The 27112-nt window shown below is 36.8% G+C and overlaps 2 protein-coding genes across 4 annotated transcripts; one reads left to right on the top strand and one right to left on the bottom strand.

The window, feature by feature from the left end:
- Positions 1–8448: 8448 nt before the first annotated feature.
- LOC108980641 (CBL-interacting serine/threonine-protein kinase 20) lies at positions 8449–10460 on the top strand. Its single transcript, XM_018951637.2, has 2 exons — positions 8449–8694; positions 8802–10460. The coding sequence occupies exon 2, from the start codon at positions 8815–8817 to the stop codon at positions 10171–10173; it is 1359 nt and encodes a 452-aa protein (XP_018807182.1). The 5' UTR covers positions 8449–8694; positions 8802–8814; the 3' UTR covers positions 10174–10460.
- Positions 10461–22933: 12473 nt separating this feature from the next.
- Positions 22934–25992, bottom strand: LOC108980644 (CBL-interacting serine/threonine-protein kinase 12-like). 3 transcript variants are annotated; one of them, XM_018951643.2, is made up of 2 exons: positions 24359–25976; positions 22934–23122 (listed from the first exon to the last, which is right to left on the bottom strand). In XM_018951643.2, exon 1 carries the CDS (start codon positions 25811–25813, stop codon positions 24386–24388), a length of 1428 nt encoding a protein of 475 aa, XP_018807188.1. In that variant the 5' UTR covers positions 25814–25976; the 3' UTR covers positions 22934–23122; positions 24359–24385. The 3 variants fall into 3 exon arrangements, with proteins under 3 accessions (XP_018807188.1, XP_018807186.1, XP_018807185.1); XM_018951641.2 differs by having other exon boundaries at positions 23092–23682; positions 24359–25992; XM_018951640.2 differs by having other exon boundaries at positions 23092–23686.
- Positions 25993–27112: the final 1120 nt, after the last annotated feature.

The raw sequence follows: 27112 nt of genomic DNA, 5'->3' as shown, positions 1-27112 counted from the left end.
TTCAGGAAACAGGATCGGCACCGCTCCTGGTCATCAGTTGCCATTTCGATCAATGGTTAATCACATTTGGCCCATTACTGTGGTACCCACATGTCTATATATATGCATATACATATGTATAAATTATACTTGACAAGTGAGGCGAGAACGGGACAAAACTATATAACCGATGTTCTACGGTTTTTTATAAACTTTTGGACTACTGTTGCTATAAATAGGGATAAGATATTTTTCTTTTTATTTCTTTTTCTAGGTGGATAAAATATTTCCATTAATATTATATAGAGTTTATAAAGTCGGTCATGAATTTGTCATATCAATCCCCTTTCTTTTTCTAAATGGACAGAACTTTTTAAGAAGTATTTCAATGAAAACTGGTGAATCCAAAAGTTGTTTGGAGCCTGGAGGGTTGTGAAAGATATTTATATATCTCAAATTAAGAAGTTAGTTGCTTATTTATATATACCTTGAAAGTGATCCGAAATCTCAGCAATATGTTTCAGGATTAAAACGAATTCATCTCTTCTGACTTGCGTTCCAGTACACTATTGCTCTGTTGGGTTTATATATATGTACGTGTGGAGTCTGATTGTATTTGTGATAACTCGTTCGGTCTGATAACTTAACTCAATAAGGATATGTTGTATTTTTTTATGAATTTTCAATGAGACTAATTGGCTGCATTTAGATGTTGAGCTGAACTCAATTTTTTATGAATAGTAATAAGTTGAGTAGTTGAGAGAGTTATGTGAAGTTCATCTAACTGAATTTAAAGTGTATTTGAATATAAGATGATCAGTGTAGTACTTTTTATAAAAAGTTGAAAAAAGTTATGGATCTCACGTGTAAGGAAGTTTTGAGTTGATAAGAGTTTAGTAATTTAAGAGTTAGGTACTATTTGGATATTAAACTCAATTTAAAATTAGACTCAGCTCAGCTAAACTTAACTGAGACGTCTTACAACCAAACGCAGCCTTAAAGCTATGGAGCAGCACAATACGGAGCAATCATGCATGGACAAATTATTTTCATTCGTTTTGCCTCTTAAATTAACTTAACCCAATAATTAAGATTTACTATATATTATATTAAACTTTTGTATGATCGCCACACTAAATCTTTGATTATCATTTGAATAAAATTTCCTGCAATTTTGTGGACGTAACCATATATATAACCGAATTACGTAAACTTTATATCGCCTGTGATTTACTTTTATTTTACTTTTTTCTTATGGTTCTTAACAGGCTCCGATTTAATGATGATTTATATTAATCCTCCTTTTCAGGGAATTAAATCTTCATTCAAAAACCTTAATTATGATATTGAGAATCTCTAATTCGCTGTTTATTGAATCATAGATTCGATCTATATAAATGAATTGTTACTTTTTGTAGAGACTGGAAAAGGGCAGACAAGATTAGCTCCTGGCCAGAGAATACATGAATTTCTGAATTGTTCGAAAAAGATGGCCACCAGCTCCAAAATCGCCAGAAAGCTCCTTGATTAATTTCCCATGCAGGCTGCATGGACATCCGGTCGCATGCCCAGCAGCAACCTATCCATCTTTCCTCTCATGTATGATCTAAGCTGTCATCCAGCCGTACGGCATTAATGTCTACACCTATCAATCTACCATCCCATGGGACTATGCAAATGAAGGGATTAACTCAATTCTGGCACTAAAAGCTGATGAGAACATGATGTCCTATATATATATATATATATATATATATATATATATATATATTGCGTGTGTTAGCAAATTAAAGCTGACGTGGTTTGGTTCAAAAGACGCTACGTACGATTCCCCATTGCATTTGCATCTGTGCTGGGTTTGTCTTATACTTTTTATGCGGCTAGCTTGTTAACTGCCGGATTTAATTAGAATATATGAAGCCCTTGCATGCTTAGTTGTTAATTAGGAATATTGATCACTACTACTGCTATAAACACGTACGTCGTACGTACATGATGAATATTTGTTCTTTTTAATCAGCAAATATTGTTATATATAAATACTCCATGGATTTTCTATAGATAATTGGTTTAATGTACTGCTCGATCAGTTTTGAACTGTTCTTCTTTGCATAGCAAATGGTTGTACGTATATATGCTAGTCTTTAGTATATATTTTTACCAAAGCTTGGTTTTGGTATTTTATATAACATCCATGCTTAATTCATCTTGTAATTAGGTATTCTTTCACCGTAAGAGATGTAAATAATAAATTTAAAAAAAAAAAGGGAGATTAAATCATCGATCGATTAAAAATAAGTATTAAAGGCCTAGTACTACATCCTAATGCACTTCCATAAGATTTAAATCACCTAGAATTTTTACTTCTAACCTAGCTAGTTCTATAGTTTAGATCCACTACAAGAAAAATGGACTTTTATGACCATTTAATTGCGACGAAAAGATTATTTGTGATCAAAATAGATTTATTTTAACTGTAAATAATAATTTCGTTGGAATTAACTGGCCACAAATAAACAGTTTTTTTGTAATGAGAATGGAAGAAAAATACACATATATAATGCAAACTCCACGTGAGTAGTATTTATAGCTACTAGACTAGATTTTTCAAATGATATTAAATGAGTAATTAATGCACGTGCAAGTCTTTTATAAAAAAGTAAACCTCATTAATAAAAATTAATTTTTTTATACTATTTTAAGATAATATCTATTTTTTTACAAAATTTTAGACCTTTCTATTTAAAATTTATACAAACCATTTTTTATGTTTAATTTAAATACTCAATAAATACATAATCTTATCTCTTTTCTCACTCGAAACTTGAGAGGTTAGCTAGGTATCTAGGTACCGTAAATGATTCATGTCGCTTCCTATGATAGCCTAACGCTGGATCTCAATCCAGCCCACCGATAGTACTACTCTCGGTGGTTCCGACGAACAGGCGGAGCCTCCTTGCTCTACTACCAGCCGGCACTACAAGAAACATGGTCTTTCCCGGTGCTTAAATTCGCCGCAAATAACACCATAAATCGCTGTAAATATTTTTTGGCAGCGATTTATGCTGCGCCGGACTTTCGTCGCAATTGTAGAGCCTTTTAAAATATTTGCCAGTGAAATATAAAATTCATCGCCAAAAATTTTTATTTACAGTGATTTTTTTCGCTGCTAATATTATTTTTTTCGCCGCAAATAACGTTAAGATTTCAGTCTTGTTTCGCTGCGAAAAACTATTTGCAGCGTTTTATATCGTCGCTAATACACAAAAAAATCGTCGGAAATATCTTGATATTATTTGCGACATGTTAAAAAATCGCCTTATATACTCTTTTTTGCAGCGGTTAAATTTGCTGCAAAAGGATATTGCTGGCGATATTCAGTCGCCGCAAATAGCGTTCTTTTCAAAAAAATTATTTGCGGCGAAATGTACTCGCCGCAAATAGTGTTTCAGAAAATATAAAAAAAAAAAATCCACGCCAGCAGAATTTTACCTTACAGATCTGTAAGGTAAAATTCTTTTGACATTCTCTGAAAAGATCCCTGCCCCTAATATGACCATATTATGATCTCCTTAACTCAAATGAAAGGACTATAATATATGCTTAAGAATAAAAAAACTAAAACCAAACAATAGTAAATAAACAATGCTTGAGAATGAAACTCACCATTCCACAATATGATCCTAGCCTAACTCAATAACTGAAATATTAACCAATAAACAATAAACCATTAATTTCTCAATAGTAAATGGAGATGATATTCTTTCAAGAAGAACAATCATTTCATTTACTCTATACCCAAATTTCTAAACAATAAACCATTAATTTCTAATATTGCTTGCAATTTTGGAGCAACTACTGCCGTAACCAAAAATAATCCAAGTAATTTAAGAACTCTATCTTCTTTACCCAGCTTAATCTATATATATAAATACATATTATAACTATAATAACAGAAAGGGTGCCATATATTGCCTAAAAAACAAGAGCAGTCGGATTAGCGTGTTAGAAAACAGTCACTAAATGGATCTGAGCTACTTAAAGTACTTTTCTTCATGATGTGGTTTTAATTTGAAACTATTTTTCTTGCCCTGAAAATTAGAATTAATCAGATTTTACTCTCTTAAAAAAGGAAGAGTAAGTATATGCATGTTTGAATTATTTATGTCTTTGTCCCTCTTGCTATACCGTTTAGTTTCTCTAAGCACTAGGGCCCTTGCTTTTGCATGAGCTGCATGGACAGTTCGTTTTGGAGATTCGAAGTAGAATATGCAGTTGACATTTTAAATTGCAATATTTTGTGCTTGCAGAATGTTCAGTAAGTATGGAACACTAAATATATATATAAGATAGGTGAAGACAATCTCAGCCTCGCTTTATAATTAAGTTCCAAGTTCACACTGACAGGAACTATAGAACATCCATCCATAAGACCCACACAACAAACAATAGTAAAAGGTGCACTCTTGGCTTCTATTGATAACTTATCATTTAATTATTTAGGCCCCAGTTCTCTTCAAAATCAAACAGTGGATGAAACAAAAATGCTAGAAGATTCTTGAACATGACTTCTACTAAAACCAGGAATCTAAACAATGGTTAGAACGTTTTTCATCTACAACACAAAAAATTCTAAACTTCATCTGTTATCATAATCAGCTGCAAAATTAACATGATGATATTCACTTGATACTCCACCATACACGAAGCCAACTACAAGCTTTAATCTACTACTTTATTGTGTGGATTTAGTCCAGAAATAATTCTAAGCAAACATTCAACATATTTAATTCCTTAGATAATAGCTGCTGGCAAAATTTGTCCACCAACCTATCCAATCATACATGATTATATATTGCATCTTGCATATAGTGACAATTGCAAAAACCATTATACTTACACGTAAAACACAAAAACTAGATACATTCTGCACACACTCACTCAAATTTCACCCTAGTACAACAAACCAAGACCATCATCTGGTCGGTCACAAGGTAAATGAATTCAGTTTAATCGAAAATGTATTTTAAAATATATTTCCTTCATTTTCCTTGTTGGAGTAAAATAACTTTTGAGCTAAAAGTAACCGTACAGAACAGTAAAACATTCTGTCAACGAATAATACTGCATGGTATAAAACTGTAACTGAATTAGGTGGCAAAACAATTTACATAAACCAGGAGTAGAACATCTTCTCATTGTATTTATTTCAACCTTCTTTTATTCATTTTCTCCCTTGACTTCTTAATTTCAACCTTCTTTTATTCTGAGTTCTGTATTAGTGTTTTTCAAAGTAATAACATCTTCTTATTGTATTTATTTTAATTCTTCTTTTGAGCAGGTGGGTATGACAAAGAAGAACAACATCTAGGGCCTATGATCTTACTGCACTGAAATACTGGGGAACATCCACTCAAATAACATTACCGGCAGAATTAGAAATGAGTAGTATTGGAAGAAATAATGTCAAAAAAAAGGATAGAAATGTAGTAAGTGAATAGCAGAACCACACCAATCCTATTGATCTAATACCCAACGCCAAAATCCTATTAAAACATATAAATCCCTATTCCACGACAATATGAAATTTTCCAAACCCAATACGCTAAACTAAAGAAAAAACTGATGAATACGACAATTGCAAAGTATTAGATCTTCTCAAACCCAAAAAAAAATCCAAAAACAAACAAAACCCTAGAGCATGGAATGAACATCCAAATCTTAATAAATAGCATTGCAAAATAGAGTCTATTCTCATCAGCAGAATTTTATGGTTTAAAGTCACGAGTTGAGCATTGAAACCAAAGCACTGCACCTCATCATGTATAATAAATATTGTGGGAAACCAAAGCACTGCACCTCATCATGCATTGAAACCAAAGCACTGCACCTCATCATGTATAATAAATCCAGATTTTGCATTATAATTTGTATCAAATTAAAACTTGTCTAGATGCATGCAGTTTCTGATCTCTATCTGACAGGAAATGGGTATGGCTTTGAGACTTGTAACGCAGTAGTCATGACCATAGCTTGTGGTCCAATTAAATTATTGTTGCACAAGTACTGATCTGAATGTGCTTCATAAACCTATATATATATATATATATCTAACACTATTGCCTAGTGAACCTAAGTCACTCTTACTATCAATTAAATTGAAAATATGTATTCAGGGATTTATAAAATTGAAAAAAGAAATTACAGAATCTGTCCCTAAGCAGATTCAAGTGATAAACAATGTATAAAAAATAAGATGCATTTCTAAAAGGTTTAAAAAGTAGCATACCAAGATCATTCTGCCGATTACTCTCATCAATATCCTTAAAGCAAACATTATACAAGGAGGACCACATATCCTACATATTCCCCACAGAAACATTATACAAGGAAGACCATATCAAAGAAAAAAAAAATTGTAAAACAGAACTGGGCATGGAGGAGAGCTAGTGACCGTGGGTTGGTGAACAGAGCTGGGGAGAGAGGGAGGGCCTCGGGCTGCAGGGCTGGGCGTGGAGGAGAAGAGGGCTCCGACGTGTGGGTGGTGGCGAACGGCGACCCTAGTGGCAGCGATATAGACAAATCCGAGAGAGAGAGAGAGCTGAGGCCAGATTCGGGGAGGAAAGAGCTCGGCGGGGGGGTGGGGGAGAAGGAGGGGTTGGCCGTCGATGTGAGGTGGCGGTGGCGACGGACTGTGCTTACCGGCGTGGGTTGTGCTCGAGAAGGAAGACCGTGGGAGAGAGAAGGGGAGGGAGGGGGGAAGGGCTGGAGGGAAATGAATGGAGAAGAGGCGGGCGATTTAATTTGAACTAGCTTTTTTCGGCGTCTTAATCTCGCCGCAAATATCAAAATTCTCGCCGCAAATAAAAAGGCATTAGCAACAAAAATAAAATCGCTCCAAATACTTACTTTTGGCGACAAAAAATCGCCGAAAATACACTTACCTACATTCAACAGGCTCAGTTTTAATGATGAATTCCCCGGCGCTTAAATTCGCCGCAAATAAGTAGTAGTTCTTCTTATTTTTTGTAGCGATTTTAAAAAACGCTGGAAATAATCTATTTTGGCGATTTTTAAGTCCAAAAAATCGCTGCAAATGACTACTTTCACAATCACAACAATTAACTAACCGTCGCAAAAAGTAACTAATTTTTTGCGACGAATTGTGCGCCGCAAAAAGTCAAAAGTCGCTGCAAAAGATCAATTTAGTATTTGTGGCGAATTTTTCTGTCGTAAAAAGTGGAAAAATCGCCGCAAAAGATAATTTTCCAACTTGATGTAAAAAAAATGCGGCAATGTAAAAAATCGCTGCAATAAAGGTTTTTTGCAGCGATTTTATTTCCAACAAACAAAAAATCGCCGCAAAAAGCCTTATTTCTTGTAGTGCGGATCTCTTCCTCTAGTACTACTACATCATCTGTACGTGGTCCCAGTAGTACTATTAATTATTTGTTGTAGTGAATCAATCTGTGCAATATAATACATATATATATATATATATATATATATATATATATATATATATATATAGATCACAAGAATTACAAATATACGAAATAATAAGCACATTCAAGCACAAATTTGGATGGCCTTGGCCCCCCATGTTTTGCTGAAAACTCTAACGTTCGGCCAAACTCCAAGATTCTGTTTCATCAGTAAAAGAATGGACGAAACATCTTCGATCGATGTTCTACTATATATTCAATACTTCGGCGGCCTCCAAATTATTAGTACACATATTTAAGCACATGTGACTTGTCATTTAATTTTGTTCTTCTAATTATATACACATATTTAAGCATTAAAATAGAATGATAAAAATGACAAATCATATATTGACTAAGTAGAAGTGTGTGGTGTAAGTCTTCTTTATAAATTTTTTCTTATAATCTTTGCATTTATGGTTAGCAAATATTCTGTGAGATCGACTTCCTTGTGCGCAAAAACTCCCAATTTCTAAACCATGGAGAGAAGGGAGGTGAGGAAATTGAAGAGTATATATTTATATATTTTTATGAGAAAATATTTAAGGTTCTGTTTGGATGCTGAGGTGATCTTAGATAATCTGAATTGATATGTGCATAGTAATATTTTATGGGTCTAATTTATAATATGTGTTTTAATATAAATAGGTTGATATATGTGTTTGAATGTATGAAATATGTTGATCAGATGTGTTTTAACTTTTTAAGGGAAGTTAAAAAAATAGTAAGTCTAATCAATGATTAATTTTTGATGGATTGAGATAATATTGACATCCAGACATGCCTAAATTTCAAAATTCATGACAAAATTAAAAAAAAAAAAAAAAAGACTGGTTGCTTAGAAAATTATATAGTAATATAATATATGTATGTATATATAGATAATAGTTAGTAAGTACGTCTATATTTGAGGGCTTAAATTACAACCACTACTTGGCACACCTCACATTTTACTATATTAATAGTCCATTTGCACAGGCTCTATTGGGGTCACAGTTCCGTTGCCCGTTGGCTGGAATCGCCTGTTTTGCTACAATAAATTTGTACACGGTGCTGCTTCTCTCCCTCACAACGGGTTATAATTCCTTAAAGGCTCCGACTTTGCGCGAGCTCTCAATTGCCTTTGTCCCTGGCCGTCCGTTTCTAGATCATGGGCTATGATCTTCCGGCGGCCTTGAGCCGCAGCAAAAAACTAGGGAGAAACATGGAAAGGGAATCCAAATAAGTCGTGGTGCGTACGCTTGTTTTTGAACTCATATCGTTTTTTATTTTTTGGTAGGTCTTCTTCTGGGTTTTGAACTCATATAACTATTTTTGTTTTTTTTCCTGTCGTGGAAGGTGGAAGAAGGCCATGCAGGAAGGTAAGATGGAGGAGAAGGGATTTACAATATTGATGCAAAAGTATGAGGTAGGGCGCATGCTTGGAAAAGGGACATTTGCCAAGGTTTACCATGCACGAAACCTGAGTTCCGGACAGAACGTAGCCATTAAGATCATTGACAAGGAGAAGATTTCAAGGGTCGGATTGATAGATCAAATCAAACGAGAAATCTCGGTTATGCGCCTGGTTAGGCACCCTAATGTTGTCCAGCTCTATGAAGTCATGGCAAGCAAAACCAAGATCTATTTCTCCATGGAGTACGTGAAAGGTGGAGAGCTTTTCGACATGGTTGCGAAAGGAAAGCTCAAGGAAGACATGGCACGCAAATATTTTCAGCAGCTGATTGGGGCAGTGGATTTCTGCCATAGCCGAGGTGTGTATCACCGAGACCTAAAGCCTGAGAATCTCCTTCTCGATGAGAATGGTGACCTCAAAGTTTCAGATTTTGGGTTGAGCGCATTGTGGGAGTCTCGGAAGCAAGATGGCCTCCTCCACACGACGTGCGGTACTCCTGCCTATGTGGCTCCAGAAGTCATTAGCAAGAAAGGTTATGATGGAGCTAAGGCTGATATGTGGTCTTGTGGAGTGATTCTCTTCGTTTTATTGGCGGGCTATCTTCCTTTCCAAGATTCAAACCTCTTGGAAATGTATAGGAAGATTAGCAGAGGAGATTTCAGGTGCCCCCAATGGTTCCCAACAGAGGTCCGAAAGCTTCTTTCAAGAATTATTGACCCCAATCCGAGCACAAGAATAGATGTCTCCAAGCTCAAGGAGAATGCTTGGTTCAAGAAGGGATTCAAAAAGATTGAAGCTCCTCCACCCCCTCCAGACTTTGAAAACATCTCGGTTAGTGACGTTCAGGCTGCATTTGAATCGTCCGGCTCTGAGGATGATTTAAAAAGGGATGTTAATGCAGCAACAAGCCCAATGAAACCAACTTGTTTCAATGCCTTTGATATCATCTCCCTTTCACCAGGATTCAATTTGTCCGGCTTGTTCGAGAAGGATATTAGTCAGAGAGAGCAAGCACTGTTCACTTCTACAAAATCAGCCTCACTGATTATGTCAAAGTTTGAAGAAATAGCAGAGATGGAGAGATTTAGGGTGATGAAGAAAGGCGGAAAGGTGAAATTACAGGGGAGAAAAGAAGGAAGAAAAGGGCAACTTGCCATAGACGCTGAGATTTTTGAAGTTACTCCATCGCTTCATGTTGTGGAGATGAAGAAAGCAGCTGGGGACACATTGGAGTATAGACAATTCTGTAACCAGGGCTTGAAGCCTTCTCTCAAAGATATTGTATGGACTTGGCAGGGAAGTGCGCAACAATAACAAGAACAGCAACAATCTCCAAAGGGGTTTTGTTTTTTGTTTTTTTGACCTCTTACTGTCTTACATAGGCCGGAGTGTTCCATTACTATCTTTTTCTATCAAAGCGTCTCTATCCTACTCGTGTTTATAAAAACCTTGTCCAATTCCCTACTTTTGTTAGTTTATTAATTTGTTGTAACGCTTTCCTTCATCATAATTTTAAGATTTGAAGTATGGATCATCCATGCATGGAGTTTGCCCAAATTATAAGAGTTATATATGATACTATGTCGCTTTATTTTATCCCTTTATTTTGATTGTACATGCATTTAATTTATTTTTAATTTTTTTATAGACTAATTAAGGAAGTCACTATTAGTGTACAAGTATTTTTTTTTTATATTTTTTAAAAATATTAAAAAAATTTAAATAAAAAATTTAAAAAAAATTAAAAAAGTGAATTTCTCCAAAGGGCACGCCCAGCAGTACTCGACGTACCCTAGCAGCACTCACTCTTATTATAAGTCTGTAATTTGTAATTAAAAAAAAAAATCAAAAACCGATCGATACAGCTTGGTGTCATCACAGTACGTGTAACAAATTGTTGAATTTTCTTTTCAAAAACCGATCCTCGATGCAAGCTTTGATCACACTGTTGATATTCTTGATCATTATGTGCTACCTTTTGAACTTCTGCATGTTTTTCGAGAGAGATGAAATCTGGCTGATGGATTTGCTAAATTAATTAGGATCGAGCTTCATGTCACAGAGCTCTTTGATCTTCTATTACTCGATTTCAACAGCATCAAATGAATAAAGCATGTAACATTCATTACACAGTAGTTGGTATATTAATATATATATTTTTCCAATTGGAAAAATCGACCTCTAAAAAAGTCAAACAAATAGCCAAAGATTTTATAACTTGTTTAAACTAATTATAAACAAAAAGCATAAAGGGAAACTACAATTGCTTTCGAAAAGATGGCATACCTAATCTATTCAAGTTGAAAAATCCCAATAGGTGTCGTACGTGGCAGTTGAGAGATGGAGGAATAAGAAGCATTGAGATCATTTGCTCCAAGATTCACCAATCCATGCATCAGCTAGGGCTGAGCACCGACCCTTTCGGAGTTGGAGGGCCCAACTTTCGACTCTGACTCCGACTTTGTCGGAGGTCAAATCCGACCCCCGACTCCAACTCCGAGACGTACATAATCCACTACGACTCTGACTTCGACTTGTTGGAGCGGATTCGGATTTTTTTATTTTTGTCTTTTTTAACTTCATATTGGACCCACTTTAAAAAAATAAAATAAAAATGGAAGGCTTTCAAATTTCAATTTTCTCAACATTATAATCTAAACTAATTAAATTTTTTATTATAACAAAAATACAACTAAATAAAACAAATAACATACTAATATACATTCAAAAATAAAACAAGTAACACTAATGTCTAATACTAGTAGATCACTATAGTTAATAGTACCCTATAGTAATATAACTATATTAGTATTAGTATTAGTTATTTAAATTTTAGTATAACTATATTAGTATAAGTTATAGTGATTTAGTATAGTTATAATACTATAAGTTATAACTATAGTCTATATTAATATTACTATTAGTTATAGTGATGAACATAATTATATATTAGTATTTGCTATAGTGATTTTAATTTAGTATAACTATATAATAGTATTAGTATAAATATTATACTAACTATATCACTGATTGTATTAGTACACTAATGTCTAATACTAGTATATCACTATAGTTAATAGTATCATATAGTAATATAGTATGAGTAATTAATACTATAGTGATTTATATAGTAATTTATATATAGGCTTAAAGTGGTTTACTAATTTATATATAGTAATTAATACTATTAGTAATTTATATGAATAATACTTTAGTTATTATACATTAGTATTATATGTTATTATAAATTTATAGATTAGTGTTTATTCATTAGTATTACAATATTACATGTTGATGTTATTATGCATCTTAGTGTTTGTAGTAGTATATTATAGTCATATACTAAACTATTATTAGTCAATTTAATCTATATATTATAGTATAAATATATTATTTAACTAGTATATTATTGAGTTTAACTAACTATATAAGATATAGTTGTATAAAATTTAAATAATTAATATATAGAAAAACACATCTTTTTATAAAATATGTATAAAATCGGAGGCGGAGGCGGAGGCGGAGGGTCGGAGTCGGATCAGAGCGAAGCCAGAGTCGGTTCATTAATGACTCCGAATCTGACTCTGACTCCACTTCCAAGGGGAAAAAACCTCTGACTCCGACTCCGACAAGTTGGAGCCGGAGCGGAGTCGGAGCGGAGCCGATGTGGAGTCGGATTCGGAGTCGGATTGTCGGATTTTTGCTCAGCCCTAGCATCAGCTATGCTACTTCCCTCCTCTATAAAGATGAATGGAAAAAAAGATTTGAGAGCAAAGCTGTAAAATATCATCCCACAGTAGTATTGTATAATACCTCCAAGGAGGTTGAGATTTGTACTTGTATATCCAGTTAACAACCATAATCTCATATGATTCCACAAGCAGGTCCTGAATATTGAGTTGGTAGCATAAGAGCAGCCCAAACTTCTCAGCATAAAAAGTCGTGCTCTCCCCCAAAAAACAACTAGCAAAATCCCAAACAGAAATGTTCCAGAGCTAGTTGATCTAATAGCCCCTCCCCATCCAGCTTCTTTCGAGGCACCTCCTGCTTATTCTTTGTTACTCCACACATTCGTTATTCTTTGTTTAACAGCCTTCCACACATATATATGATGTCACCTAAAAAATTATACCAAACTTACAATACACTCATTCACATGGGAAACAAAAGGAGATACGTCAATCATCTATGCTTCCAGTTTCTTAACACCGCTGTACGATAGAAATTCAGAGTTCCATCACCACCAGTCCGACGCTGATGGTTTTGGGCATGAAAAAGGAAAGGAAAAAAGTACGGACATGTTCTTCAGATCTATGCCATCCAAAATAAACAAAACACATCGAACAATAAAAAAAGAGAGATATATATATACACAATCGGGATCAATGCTTTTAATTTCGTACTGTACCAGCTGGTACGGTCGAGATTTTTTGTACGGTACAGGTATCATATGTGTTTCATACCAGCCGTACCGACCTGTATTTCGACCTTTATTTTATTTTATTTTTTATTTTTTCAAACTAGAAGCTTATTTTTTGACCCCTAATTTAGATTAGACTATTTATAATTTATATATATGTATTTATATATAATTTATTCGTATATAGACTATTATTTTGAAATATAATTTATATATATAATTTATTCATATATTGACTATCCCAAAACGGTACACGAAACGGTACTGGTACCGAAATATTTTGTTCCAGTGCTTTGACCGGTACACCATTCAAAACATTGATCGGGATTGCTCAAAAACATTTTGAGCTCCAAAAAGATATAAATGTAGAGTGAAATGAATAATAATCCGTATGCATGGATTGCTCGAGTTGGTTTTAGTCCTTTAACATATCAGAATGAAAACAAAAGGTAAACATTTTTGGATCCACTGAAAGAAGTTTTCTCGGGAACTAAACATATTCATACAGAGAGAGAGAGAGAGAGAGAGAGTACTAGATCAATAGAATCATTTTTAATCTCCTCGAGACTGATGCCCTTGTCGCCACCCATGTTGGAAAGCAGGCGAGACTATAACTGAGAGGGGGAGATTTAAGTGTTGAGAGGGACCTCGCCGACGAAGGTAGTGGATAAGAGGTGGCCGTTGGGCTGGGATGGGCTGCGAGGCTGCGACACACAAGGGGGATCGAGGGGCGACTTTTTTGTCAAAAAATAGATTTGAGAGGATCAGATATGTGTGTGACTCTTGGAATTTTTTCCTGGGTGCGGTCTCATTGTACTTCTAATGGAACACCTATGTGGCATTAGGTTATTGGAGGGCTACTTTTGGGAAAGATAAACTCAACCAGTTATACGGTTCTTCCTATAATAAAATTAGAGTTACTATCTCTCTTTCCTAACAAACAAAAAACAAAACAAAACATATAAGAGTTAATCTTCTGGCAAGTCTATCTATAATTCACCAAATAGAAGTCCTCCAATGAGTGAGTGCGAAGTAAGCTTTCCAACTTAGCTCCCATGTGACCGCACATAATGATATCATGCACATCCTCTCCAACCCCTCTCGCACGGAAATAACACAGACCAAAGATTGAAAGAGCAACTAACCAGTTGTACAACACCATTTCTATTAGGATCTTCACCATCGAAGATTACATCAATAGTGGCTGCCTTTGAGATCATATATATATATAAATATATATACACACTAATTTATATGATTTCGTGAGAGAGAAATCTTGCATGATTTGCTAGTTTCATGGAAGTTTTTTTTTTCATGTAACTTCTTACCACATCCGTGAAACATTGAAGAAGTTGTGGGAGATCCACAAAACAACAACAGTCTCTCTAGAGGCTTCAATGGATCTCGAGGCTTCCATGAACAAAGCAACAGAATGACGTAGATGGTGTTCGACGGCGAAATTATTGGAGGGCGACGAAGCTGGTGATGTGCGACAATGGGTGATGGCAACAAGATTTGATTTCTGTGATGACCGAGGTTGAATTTTGCAGGAATTTCTTTAGGTTAGTGCTACAATGACGAGGTTCAATTGGGGCTTAATGCGAGGTTGAGTTTTACAGAATGAGTTTTTATTCTATCCAGTGTGATGCGCCTCTTCTATTTTGTGTGGAATCACTAACATGGCAAAATTCTATTGCTGGCTGTTAAAGCCTCAATAACAGCCAAACCGGTGCAAAGCGGTTTTGAACATATAATACACATTACACACTTGAAACCATATGTTCTATGATCAACTAGTCTTACATCTGAGCGATATTAGAGAAAATTGTTAATTTTGGATTTTGTTTACAACTAAAATTCTGAAGTTTCTTAATATTGTATTGTTTGATCACATGGCACCCATGTCTCCCACGAAGTAGCCAAGCCGAACATATGAAGTCACCATATACATGCATAAGGCTGTACATTTAAACTGCCACCCCGAACCGACCTGAATTTTTGAAATTCCCGAACCGAATTACCCGACCTAGAATGAAATAATCGGAAACGGAAATTTTCCGTTCTACTACCGAAATACTACAGTTAGGGTTGGTTAATACCCGTAACCGAAAACTGGTCCAGTCCCCGCAAGATTCAGCAGAGAGTCTCAAATGAAGTTGTTTCGTTTCTTCGGCGCCAAGGCGTATCCTATTCTGAATCTGCACTCATCAGCCATTGGGGGCAATTCCCGTATAGAGAACACGAGAAAATTAGCAAATGTGAAAACGCAAACATAAAACAAAGCAATTCGAGGAGTCTTGCTAAGTTAGCAAATCGAAGCAGAGAACTTCAACGTCCTTTTCAAGGGTTCTTTAAAGAAAGATAGCTTTGGAGAGAATGACAATGGCAGAAAGAAATAGAGAAAACTTCTTTCACTCCTATCTCTCTCAGAGAAGGGTAATAGAGATATGGTTAGGAGGGAAGGGATTTGGTAAAGTAACCCGGTTAGTAGGAGACGTGGCACATTCTTGGTCAAATATTAGCATTATTTCTTAATCTTCATGCATCTTTAAATTGGTGGATGATTTTCTTTAACCCCCTCTAACATTTTTGTATAGGGTGGTAATATTAAAAAAAAAAAAAAAAACCTTAAAAGAAAATTTAATAATAATAAAAGGGTCGGGTCATGTTGGAATACCTGTTTTCCAAAAATATTTTTCAGTTGGGTATTCGGCTAATCGGCCATTTGGCCAAACGGAATACCCCTGAGTCGGGTTGGGTCGGAAGGGCTATTTTCGAGTCGGGTGAACATGCATACATATACATGTGTTAATTACTTGTGATATTAATTACCGCTTTCACTCCTATCTCATCTTTTTTTTTTTTGAAGTCAAAAGTATATTCCATTATTGTATATATCATAAAGTATTCAACCAATACAGTATTTCTCACTAAGAATAGTGTTTGTAATTTGTTCAAAGCCTTCTTCTATCCACACCCTCTCATTTGAAAAAGAAAAAGCTAGTTTTGCAAGTTTATGAGCTACATTGTTTGCTTCTTTATACATAAACTTAATACTCCAATCCACATTTGCATTAAGGATCCTTCTGGTGTCCTATATTAGCACCCCATAGTCTGCCATCACATCTTCAACACTAATCAAAACCTTCACTACAAGTTGTAAATCTAAACCTTCACTATAAGTTGTGAATCACCCTAAACCTTCACCACAAGCTGTGAATCACCCTCTAACTCCACCTTTACAAGTCCTAGCTCAAGACACAGCATAGCTACTCTCCTTAAAGCCAATGCCTCTGCTATCCACGCCTTTCCTTGGTTTTTTGCAGAAGAGCACAGACATGCCAAGATCTCCGCCCCTGTGCATCCCTAAAAATAACACCAATCCTCACTTTCTTTGTTTGAGATTCCACCGCAGCATCCCAGTTCACCTTTACCCCTCCCACAACTGGCTTTTCCCATTTTGCTTCTTCCCTGCTTGTACTTCTATTATTCAACCCTCTCTATTGATGTTGATTAGCTTCTTTGAATTCCTTCATTGCTTGTTTTGCAGATTTCAAAACTTTTATGGGTTCATCAAATTTATTCTAAAAAATCAGCAAGTTTCTTCTCAACCATATCTTCCTCATAATGTAGGCCATAAACTCCACTTCTTATATAGTCAGCCTCTAGTTCATTCTACCCCATAGCTCAACAAAATCCATCTCTGTGTTACACCACTTTTGCACAGGGCTCTCATTTTCTACCCAGACATGTGCTGCTGCAGGACATCCCCACAACACATGGATAGTTGTTTCAATCTCCCTTTCACAAACTGGGCATAACATTAGTCAAAAATTTGCTTCTTGAAAAGGCTGGTCTTGGTAGGAAGAAGGTCATGCCCAACTTTCCAAAGAAATAGCTTCACAACACCTTGTACATTCAAGTCCCAAATCTGTCTCCACAAAGAAACTAACTTATCCTTCCTTGATGGCTCTCCATTCACCCTTTTTATTCTCTATTTTTCCAGATAATAGGCAGTTTTAACAGAAAATCAACCATTGAAAACCCAGTTTTAGCCATTAAAGAAGATATCTCTTTACAAATTCTTCTTAGCAGCTTGAACACACTCATTGAGAATGTTGGAATGGCCTGCACCACAGCTTTCAACAAGACTTCCTCTCCTGCCTGTGATAAGAACAAATTCTTCCAATTATTCAGTTTTGCCCAGACCCTCTCCTTCACAGTTCTGAAAGTGTTATATTTTGATCTACCAACCATGGCTGGTAAACCAAGGTATTTTTCATAGTTCCCACACACAGGCACTCCAGCTACTTTCTAGATCTGTTGTCTTATAGTTTCAGCAATGTTTGAGATGAAAAAAATGGTGGTTTTCTACAAGTTTAACATCTATCCCGAGGCTTTGCCATATATCTCTAGCAAACCATGAATCCTTTGTCATTCAACCATTCTTGCCTTCCCAAATATCCCCAAAGTGCAGATGATTGACCCTTGTTCCACCCTTTGCTACTGCTACCCTCCTTATCTCCTTCCTTTTCTCAACCAAATTGATCAAGGAGCTGAGTCCTTCTACACACAAGATAAATAGCTAAGGGGAGATAGGGTTCCCTTGTTTAATCCCTCTTGTTGGCTTAATCACACTTCCAGGTTGCCCATTTACCAATACTGAGTATGTTACTGAAGTTATACACTGCATTATAAGCCTTATCCATTTGTCACCAAAATCCAATCTTCTCATCATATTCTCCAAGTAATTCCACTCATTTATGTCATATGCTTTAGCCATGTCCAGCTTCAATGCCATGCTTCCCACCATTCCATTTTGTCTTGTCTTCATCGTATGCAAAGTCTCATAGGCTATCATCATGTTATCAGTTATTAGCCGTCCAAGAATGAAAGCACTTTGGTTGCTGGAAATAAGTTATGGGAGCAGTTTCTTCAGTCTATTTGCTAAAACCTTTGAGACCAGCTTATACATAACATTGCATAAGCTAATGGGTCTGAACTCACTAGCTACAGATGGATTCTTCACCTTTGGGATGAGAGCAATGTAAGTATGATTAATGTTGTTTTCCAATCCCCCATGGCCATTCAGGAAGCTTAGTAAAGCTCTATTAACCTCCTCTCCCACTATATGTCAGTAGGCTTAGTAGAAACAAGCCCTATACCCATCAGGGCCAAGGGATTTCAACGGTGCCATTTGCTTCAAAGCTTCCTCGACTTCTAATTTTGTGAACTCTTTTGTAGCTCTTCATTCATATTCTTGTAACTCTCGGCTCTATGTCTCCCAAGCACTCTTTTATCACTTCCATTGTAGGGCTTAAAGAACAAAATAAGTTTTGAAAGTAGCTGTGAAAGACCTTCTTTATCTCTTCTTGCTCAGCCACCACCCTTCCCTGGGTATCTTTAATTTCCTTCACCCAATCCTTTCTTCTTCTCTGGCTAGCACATGAGTGAAAAAACTTAATGTTTCTATCGCCCATTTGGTACCAATTCCTCTTAGCTCTTTGTTTCCACATCATATCTTCATGCTCCAATAGTAATCTTAGCTCTCTTAGTAAGGTTTTAACTATCTCAGCATTATGAGTGCCTCCATTCTCTTGTTCATCTCTTTATCTTGTTGTTTTCTCCCTTACTTGTTGCTTTGCATTTTGACCATTCTGATAGCTCCAATTCAGCAGCTCTCTTTTTCATCTCCTCAGTTTCTTTTGCACCTGTCCAAACAGGTTCTAATATGCTACCCTTCTAGCCCATACATCTTCTACAACAGCTCCACCTTCTTCGTCCATCACCCAATTTGCTTCAAACCTAAACACCCTTCTTCCTTTTCTTCTCATTAATCTATTCCTCTCCATAGTCAGTAAAAGTGCTTGTGATCCGACTGTCTCACAGTTAACACCTCTACGACTCGATCTTTGAATAGTTCTAAACAATTGCAATTGGCCACTACCCTATCCAGCCTGAAAGTATGGTCTTCATGTCTGTTGCTCCAGGTAAATCTACACCCCTTCCATCCCAAGTCAAATACACTGTTATCTTCCAATGCCTGTCTAAAGTCCCTCATCAGAGTTTCAGATTTGGGTCAACCACCAACCTTTTTCCCTCGCCATATCACATCATTAAAGTCACCTATTACACACTAGGACATCTGCTTTGATGGCTTTATCATTGATAACAATTTACATGCCTCAGGATGGCCATAAAACCCAATTAATAGACACCACTCCTCCTTACCAGCACTTATATGATGTTGAGAGTAGTTAAGAATCCCAACCTCCACTTCTCTTCTCCATGATAACACCAATCCCCCCTTTCTACCCACATGTTCTACTATAAAGCACCCTTCCCAATCCATCCTTCTTTAATTCCTTCAAACTTATTGGTAACCATCTTCGTTTCTACCAAAAAAAAAAAAACATTGTGTTTCTTATCATTCACCATTAGGTGAAGATCTTGAACTATCTAGGAGTTCCCAAGCCCCCGGTAGTTCCAGCTTAATATTTTCATAATGCTTGGCGAGGCTGACTAGCAGCCTCTGCCATTTTCAGAAAACTTGTCACTTCCATCTCATCTTCATTTTTCTTTCCTTTTTTACCCATCCCCTTAACCATATCATCAAAATCACTAGTGGCTAAATTACGTTTGCTACTAGAATTTGTTTTGACAATGCTACTATTACTTGCAGCTTTAGCTCTTCTCTTCCATCTTCTCTTGTTATCATCTTTTTCGCATTTTTTCAAACACTTCAGCAGCACCCTTAACAATTTCAACTCCCGTATCCTCATCCTCCATCTGACCACCCTTAGATCTTGTTGTTTCACAGACTACCCATCCCTCCTCCTTCTTCTCACCACCCACTTGGACTGAGCTATCATTTGGTGTTGAGTCATCTCCCTTCTCCATGTCCTCCTTCTCATCCCCTAAACTTCCTCTCCTATATTTGCCTTACTAATGTCACTATGTTTTTCTACATTTCTCCTTTGTGGAGTATGAGTGGCACGAAGCCATGACCCAAACTGTGGCCATCCATTCCCACGTACAACATTTCCTTCTATTCCCTTACACCCCTCCTCTCCATGATTAGTCAATCTACACTTGAAACACAGTTTAAGTAATTTTTCATATTTCAATGGAATCCATATTCTGTTTCCAATTAAGTTTGTCGGTCTTCCTCTAGCCACCATCGTCTTCAAATCTATCTCAATTTTCACTATAAAAAATTTACCCCATCCAATCTCATTCTCACTCACGTCCACTTCTCTAACCACCCCAATAGATGCTCTATCCAAAATCCAGTATCATGTGTCATATATGCTAGAGGAAGGTTATACAGCTGCACCCATAACTCCTCTCTGTCGAATTTCATCAACTGAGGGGATGTGAAGCCATCGAAAGGTTAGAGAACTAGAATGTGGTTGTAAAACAACCATGGCTTACCTTCCAATACTCTATCCTTATCCCTCTGGTTCTCGAACGTGATTACGAATAGATTCAAACTGATCTCATGGAATACAAGGGACCCACCCATATGCTAGATCTTCGTCATTGTTGCTTGAATTACTTCCCTACTAATTTTCCTTTCAGTTATCAACTTCCCTACCATACTTCGTTCCCCCTCTTCCAGAACCTTCCCCATTTGCTCTGTATTCAAATCGATGGCAGCATTCTCTTCCTTTGAAAGCCTTAGTTGATCTCATCTCTCCCTTAACTCCTCGTCACTACCACCCTAGGTCTACTACCAAACTGAGGAGAATTTATGATCTTCCTTACTCGCCGAGCAATCTGAGACTCTCACTCCACCTTTGCTTCTCCTTCAGATAAGACTAGAGGAGAATTTTCGCCTAAATCATGGTTATTATTAAAATGAAGTAATATGTCCGAAACGAGAAGGTACTGTACTCCTTTCTCATCTTGTGTTGTCCTTCTCTATTTCTTCGGTCTCGTACCCGAAAGTAGCCTGAAGAGTGTAGAAGGAAAACAATTTTTGGGGTACAGAAAGTCGAAAGATTGACGTTTTAGTTGAAAAAATGCGCATTGATTGATGGCCCACCAAAACATTCAAAAAACACGAGACAACGCCAATGACTCGAGATGAGTTGAATGGTTTGGATTCAGAGATGAGTTGAGATGGTTTATGAATAGTAGAATAAAAGTTGAATTATTTATTATATTTTGTGTGGAAATTTAGGAAAGTTATTTTTAAATTTGAAAATTTTAAATTGTTTATTATATTTTATGTAGAAATTTGATAAAGTTGTAATGATGAGATGAGATGAGATGAGTTGAGGTGGATTAAGATGAGTTACTAATACAAACAAGACCTCCGTGATTTGGATTCAGAGATGAGTTGAGATGGGTTGAAATAGTTTGTGAATAATAGAATAAAAGTTGAATTAATTATTATATTTTGTGTGAAAATTTAAAAAACTTGTTTTGATATTTGAAAAAGTTAAATTATTTATTATAATTTGTGTAAAAATTTAAAAAAATTATAATGATGAAATGAAATAAATTGAGGTGAATTAAGATAGTTACGAATACAAACAAAACTATTATTGTTGTTTGGGCAAAAGGCCAAAAGGTAGCAATAGAATAACATCGGTAAAGCCAACTAAACACGACTTTTAAGTTTTGACACCTGCTATATATATCATGAATACCCCCCACCTTTTCTTTCTAGATTGTTCTTGTTTTTTCTTAGCTGATTCTGGATTTTATGTACGTTTGGCATCTGGGATTTTAAAGTTAATATTTTGTCACGGAAATGGAAACTTCTCCAATCATCTGCACGTATAGGCTACGCACGATTGCAAAGAACCATTGTTTACATCACCATTTTTGTTCTGCAATCGGCTTCCAGGATGTGTGATTCCTCTTTTGATGGAATCCTACATTTGAATTAGGCTGTCGTCCCCTGTACAATGTGAAAGCAGAGTCTCAAGTAAATTTTGTCAAAACAATGACTCAAATCTTGGCCAGACTGCAACACCACCCACGTAATAAGTCCATCCGCTAGGCCTGATCAACTTTCAGATGAAAATTATTTGTGCAGCTCAGAGGGAATGGTAAATATCTAGTCTTGTCGCGAATCCATATTGTTTGGCAAGTGATGAGATGAGATACCTGATAATAATAAAATAATTTATGAATAATAATAAAATAATTTAATTTAAGGTATTCTATTAAGTTTTGGAAATGAGAGAAAAATTTGAAAAAAATATATTATAAAGTTAAAATATTTTTATAATATAATTTTTATTTTAAAATTTAAAAAAATTGTATTATGTTTGGGTTTTAAAAGTTTAAAAAAATATATAATAATTAAATAATGATAGTTTAAAAAATTAAAGATTTAAAATTAAAAAATATTTAGGTTTAAGTAATATTAAAAAAAAAATTACTAAAAAATTTTGAGACAAAATAACTCAATTCCAAACAAACCGGCCAAAGACTCAAAATTTTGGAAAAGTCAGAAAGTTGACAACAGGCATCACCTGTAAAAAGACAAGCGCGTTTGTGACATGCTCCAGTAGGCCAGAAGGTGAAGGTTTTCTCTATCAGCTAAATTATGTCATTCACTTCCTTCTAGCTCTAGCAGACTAACGAGACTTCTACACCAAGAACAGGGGAACATTTTATTTGACGGACAAAACCATAAAAAGCTTTTCTTTGGGGAGAGATTAATTTCTTAGAGTCTTGTCTTATATAATGCTAGATTTTTCAAGGACTTTTGCAAATTTTTTAGGCATGGGGGTCTACCCCTGTCAACGATCCTTGATATTTCCACGCCCCTGTTTCTTGATCCAACATCTCAATGACTCAAAATCGAAAATACATCCCTTCAATCTGCATTCAAAGATCCACCATAATTGCATATAAATATCCATCATTCTCCTTTTCTACGCAGGAAAATATACATAACACAAAGTTGAAAAAAACCTAGATCTCTCATTTCCTTGACTCTAGCGACCCCATCGAAAAAAGTACAAACATAGAGGTCTGTGTCTTTATGTTACCTCATTGAACAAAAGCAATGTAACCTGAGAGAGCCAGCCAGACTCAGACCAAGACGGTAAGATATGCAAACATTTTTCCGACAACAATGTGCTATTATCAGATTCAAAGGGTTTCTGGCTCTGCATGCATTTGATTGAGCAATGTGCAATATTTAGAAATATCACCAAATTTAGGTGATATTTCCTCTTTCATTTGCTCAGAAGTGTCCATCCTGATCACCACCATATCACCATATTAAAGTGATATTCCTTCTTTCATTCCTTCAGAAGGAAACCCGAAGTAACCCCATTAGATGGCATCGCAATTAATCTTGCACAACTAAAGAAATCAGAGGAATCGATCACAACTTGGTTGCATAACTCCCCAACTATAGGAAGGTGGAAAGTAATCTTCCTACCAAGAAAATCAAGCATGAGGTAATATCAGCATTGACAACAAAAAACAAAGCTTTTTCCTATACAAAGCAGCTCTAAATCAGAATGCTTGTGTGTAAATTGCCCAACATACTCAAAGTTTCCAATCTAAATTCAGTGCTTAAAAAAATAACTTCAACAACTTCATCCAATGGATTTTATATGTAAAATCAAACCCCAGTGCTCAGAAGATCTCCATGATTCGTCAAAATTCAACTCTCAACAAGCCCTTCTCCAAGTTAACCCGATACAGTTTCCTAATCAATCGAGAAAAACCTCACATAATGACTTTGTGACCTTCCTCTTGATTAAATATGAATAAATGCAATTTTCATTAAAGTTGTTCTTCAATTTTGGAAAATTGATTAAATGCATCAAGTCCAGGAAATTACTGCTGAAATCCATAGTTCCTGTAGTTTCTACATTGAAAAAAAAGGGAAGGATGAACAATGAAGTAGAAAATCTGGACTCCATTCTTTATAATCTAACGTGGGAATCTTGATACAAGTAGAGGACTTAAATTATAGGAGATTCTAAAGCTCCACCTAAGTAAGACAACAGAATAACAAAAGAGAATAACAAGAGAAAACAATATATAGATATATGTAAATATCATACATGAACAAAAGGAAAAAGGAGAGAAAAAGCATACCCTTCTCCCTCACTTCTCTCTATTCCTCTATTCAGTATCCGAAGGGAAATATGAAGGTAGTGGAAGTGAAGTCGATGAAAGGGAAGAGGCAGCTTCCTCTAGCATCAAATTCTGCAAACCGGGTTTCAATTCCCTATTATAGAACTCCTCGTATTCTCCTTTATCTCCTCCTTTCTTCCTCACCTCCACTACAACCAACGACGGCGTCAACTCGAAAATCTCAGCGGCAATGGTTAATGGTCCCTTCACGCCCCCGGTCGACCCCTCCAAGCTCACCCCGCAATCCTTCTTCCTTACCGTGAAGCTCACCAGCGTCGCGATCTCTTCCAGTTTCGATATAATCTTCGATACCGGTGCGCCCGATACGAACCTGGCCTCCTCCCCTCCCTCCTCGAACAACCCAGACAGATCGAACCCGCGCGAGAACGATATGATATCGAACGCGTTCAAGCTCGCCGGTCTCGGCAATGTACCCACCCTCCTCCTCGTCTGGAACCCGGATTCCGAGTCCGATTCTGATTGGTCCGAGGCCGGCTTTTCGTCGTCCTCCTTTCCCTGCTTCTCCTCCTCATCCACGACATTACAAAGCTTGTCATCCTCGATATAGAATTTGATGTGTTTAAACCCTTTTTTGAACCACTTGTTCTCCATGATCTCCGGGATTGTAATCCGAGTCTCTGGGTTCGTATCCAGAAGACGGGTTAGGAGCCGAGTCAGCGACGGAGAGAACCATCTCGGGCATCGAAACTCGCCCTTGTAAATCTTCTTGTACATGGCCATAATGTTTTGGTCGTGAAAGGGCAAATAGCCGGCCATCAAAACGAAGAGCACAACCCCACAGGACCAGATATCCACCTTGGAGGCTTCGTAACCCTTTCCGCCCAAAACCTCGGGAGCAACATAGGCAGGCGTGCCACAAAACGTGTGGAACAGACCGTCCTGGCGAATCTGATCGGACACTGTGCTGAGACCGAAATCGGAGACCTTGAGATCGCCGTTATCGTCGAGCAAGAGGTTCTCGGGCTTGAGGTCGCGATGGAAGACGCCACGGGAGTGGCAGAAGGAGACGGCGGAGATCAATTGCTGGAAGTACTTGCGGGCGACGTCCTCCTTGAGACGACCCTTGGATACCTTGTTGAAGAGCTCGCCGCCGCGGACAAATTCCATGACGAAGAAGATCTTGGACTTGGTGGCCATGACCTCGAAGAGACGGACGATGTTGGGGTGGCGCACGCGGCGGAGGATTGAAATCTCTCGCTTGATGTGGGCGGTAAGGCCGACCTTGAGGATCTTCTCCTTATCGATGACCTTGATGGCGACGCTCTCTTGGGTGTTGACGTTGCGGGCATGGTAGACCTTGGCGAAGGTGCCGTGGCCGAGGAGCTTGCCCACCTCAAAGCGACCGAGAAGTAGCGCCTGAGCTTCCTTCTTGGTGGTGGTGGTGGAGGAGGCCATTGGAGTAGGAAGTGGCGCCCGCTACAGATCAATTGAAGTGGCCCAGGTTATTTGGAAAGGAAAGACGAAAATAATAAGGAAAGAAAGGGTGCCCTGAACTTGGCCTTATTAGTTATTTCCCCGTGGGTTTTGTGAGAGTGCGGAGTGATGTCACCACAACAAGTAAAAGCCACACGATTCTGGTTTGGGAGAAGCCATTCCTTCTATTTATGCTGAAAATTATTCTAGATACAGTCCTCCGTCGGGCCTTCGTGCGCACGAAACGAAACGGTTCGTTTCATTTAAGAGCATTTCATTCATCTCATAAACAAGGCTCTCTCTCTCACGTGCTAAGTGTCAACTACAAAAAGTGCCAACGCACCCACGCATACGCACACTCTATGGAGACGTTTGGATTTGAAGATAATTTGAGATGAGCTGAGATGGATTGTGAATAGTAATGAGATGAGCTGTGAATAGTAGTGAGATTTGTGAGTTAAAGTTGCTGAATAGTAATGAATAGTAGTGAGATGAGTTGAGATGAGTTGAGTTGCTGAATAATCTCTACCTCCATTCTCTATGCAGATGATTTCCAAAGCCTCCACTGCCATAGTCGTCTTTCCTTGCTCTGGTGTCTCTCTTTCTTTCTTTTATCTCTTTTATTTGTTTTGTATATTATTTTTTCACTTTTCGTTTAAATATGTGCAAAGTTATAACACGCCTGTTGCAAATTTTCTTTTTCCTTTTTTTTTGGGTTTTGATTGATTGTGATTTTGTGATCTTTTAATTGTGATTTTGTGGTCTTTCTTCTTATCATTATGGTGGAAAGTTAAGATATGCTTTGAGGTTTTCCTTTTTTATTGAGGTAATTATTTGTAAATTTTTGAAAAAATAACGATCGAAATTCTTGAGAACAGTTCAATTATTACCTGGTTGGCGGCCAGTGGAGTAGAAGATGACGTCGACTGTGACCGACGGCATTGGAGTTTTACTTTGGGCTGTCTTCTGGTCTGAGATAAGAATGAAAGAGGAAGTAAGATGATATGAAGTGAGGGATATTTTTGACATTTGAACAAAATTATAGTAAAATTACTTAAGCACTCTCTTCGTGCGCACGCAGGCCCCCAATGGAGACTGTACCTAGCACGACTCATTTATGCTAGTATTTCATTACTTAATTTGTATACACACTTATATTCTAGTGAACTGATTTGTACGAGTGTGGTAGAAAAGTCTGTTTTTTTATCAAATATAAAAAAAAATCAAAATATATAATAAATAAAAAATAGTGAGGTGTATATTTTTACAAAGAGTGATATT

The sequence above is a fragment of the Juglans regia genome, chromosome 4 (genome assembly GCF_001411555.2).
Source record: "Juglans regia cultivar Chandler chromosome 4, Walnut 2.0, whole genome shotgun sequence".
Taxonomy (NCBI): domain Eukaryota; kingdom Viridiplantae; phylum Streptophyta; class Magnoliopsida; order Fagales; family Juglandaceae; genus Juglans; species Juglans regia.
The sequence above is the reverse complement of the archived record's forward strand: the minus strand, read 5'-3'. Positions and strand labels throughout refer to the sequence as shown.

Excerpts from the sequence above, each read along its gene's own strand:
- LOC108980641 (XM_018951637.2), top strand. The coding sequence starts at position 8,815 with ATGCAGGAAGGTAAGATGGAGGAGAAGGGATTTACAATATTGATGCAA.
- LOC108980644 (XM_018951641.2), bottom strand. The coding sequence starts at position 25,813 with ATGGCCTCCTCCACCACCACCACCAAGAAGGAAGCTCAGGCGCTACTT.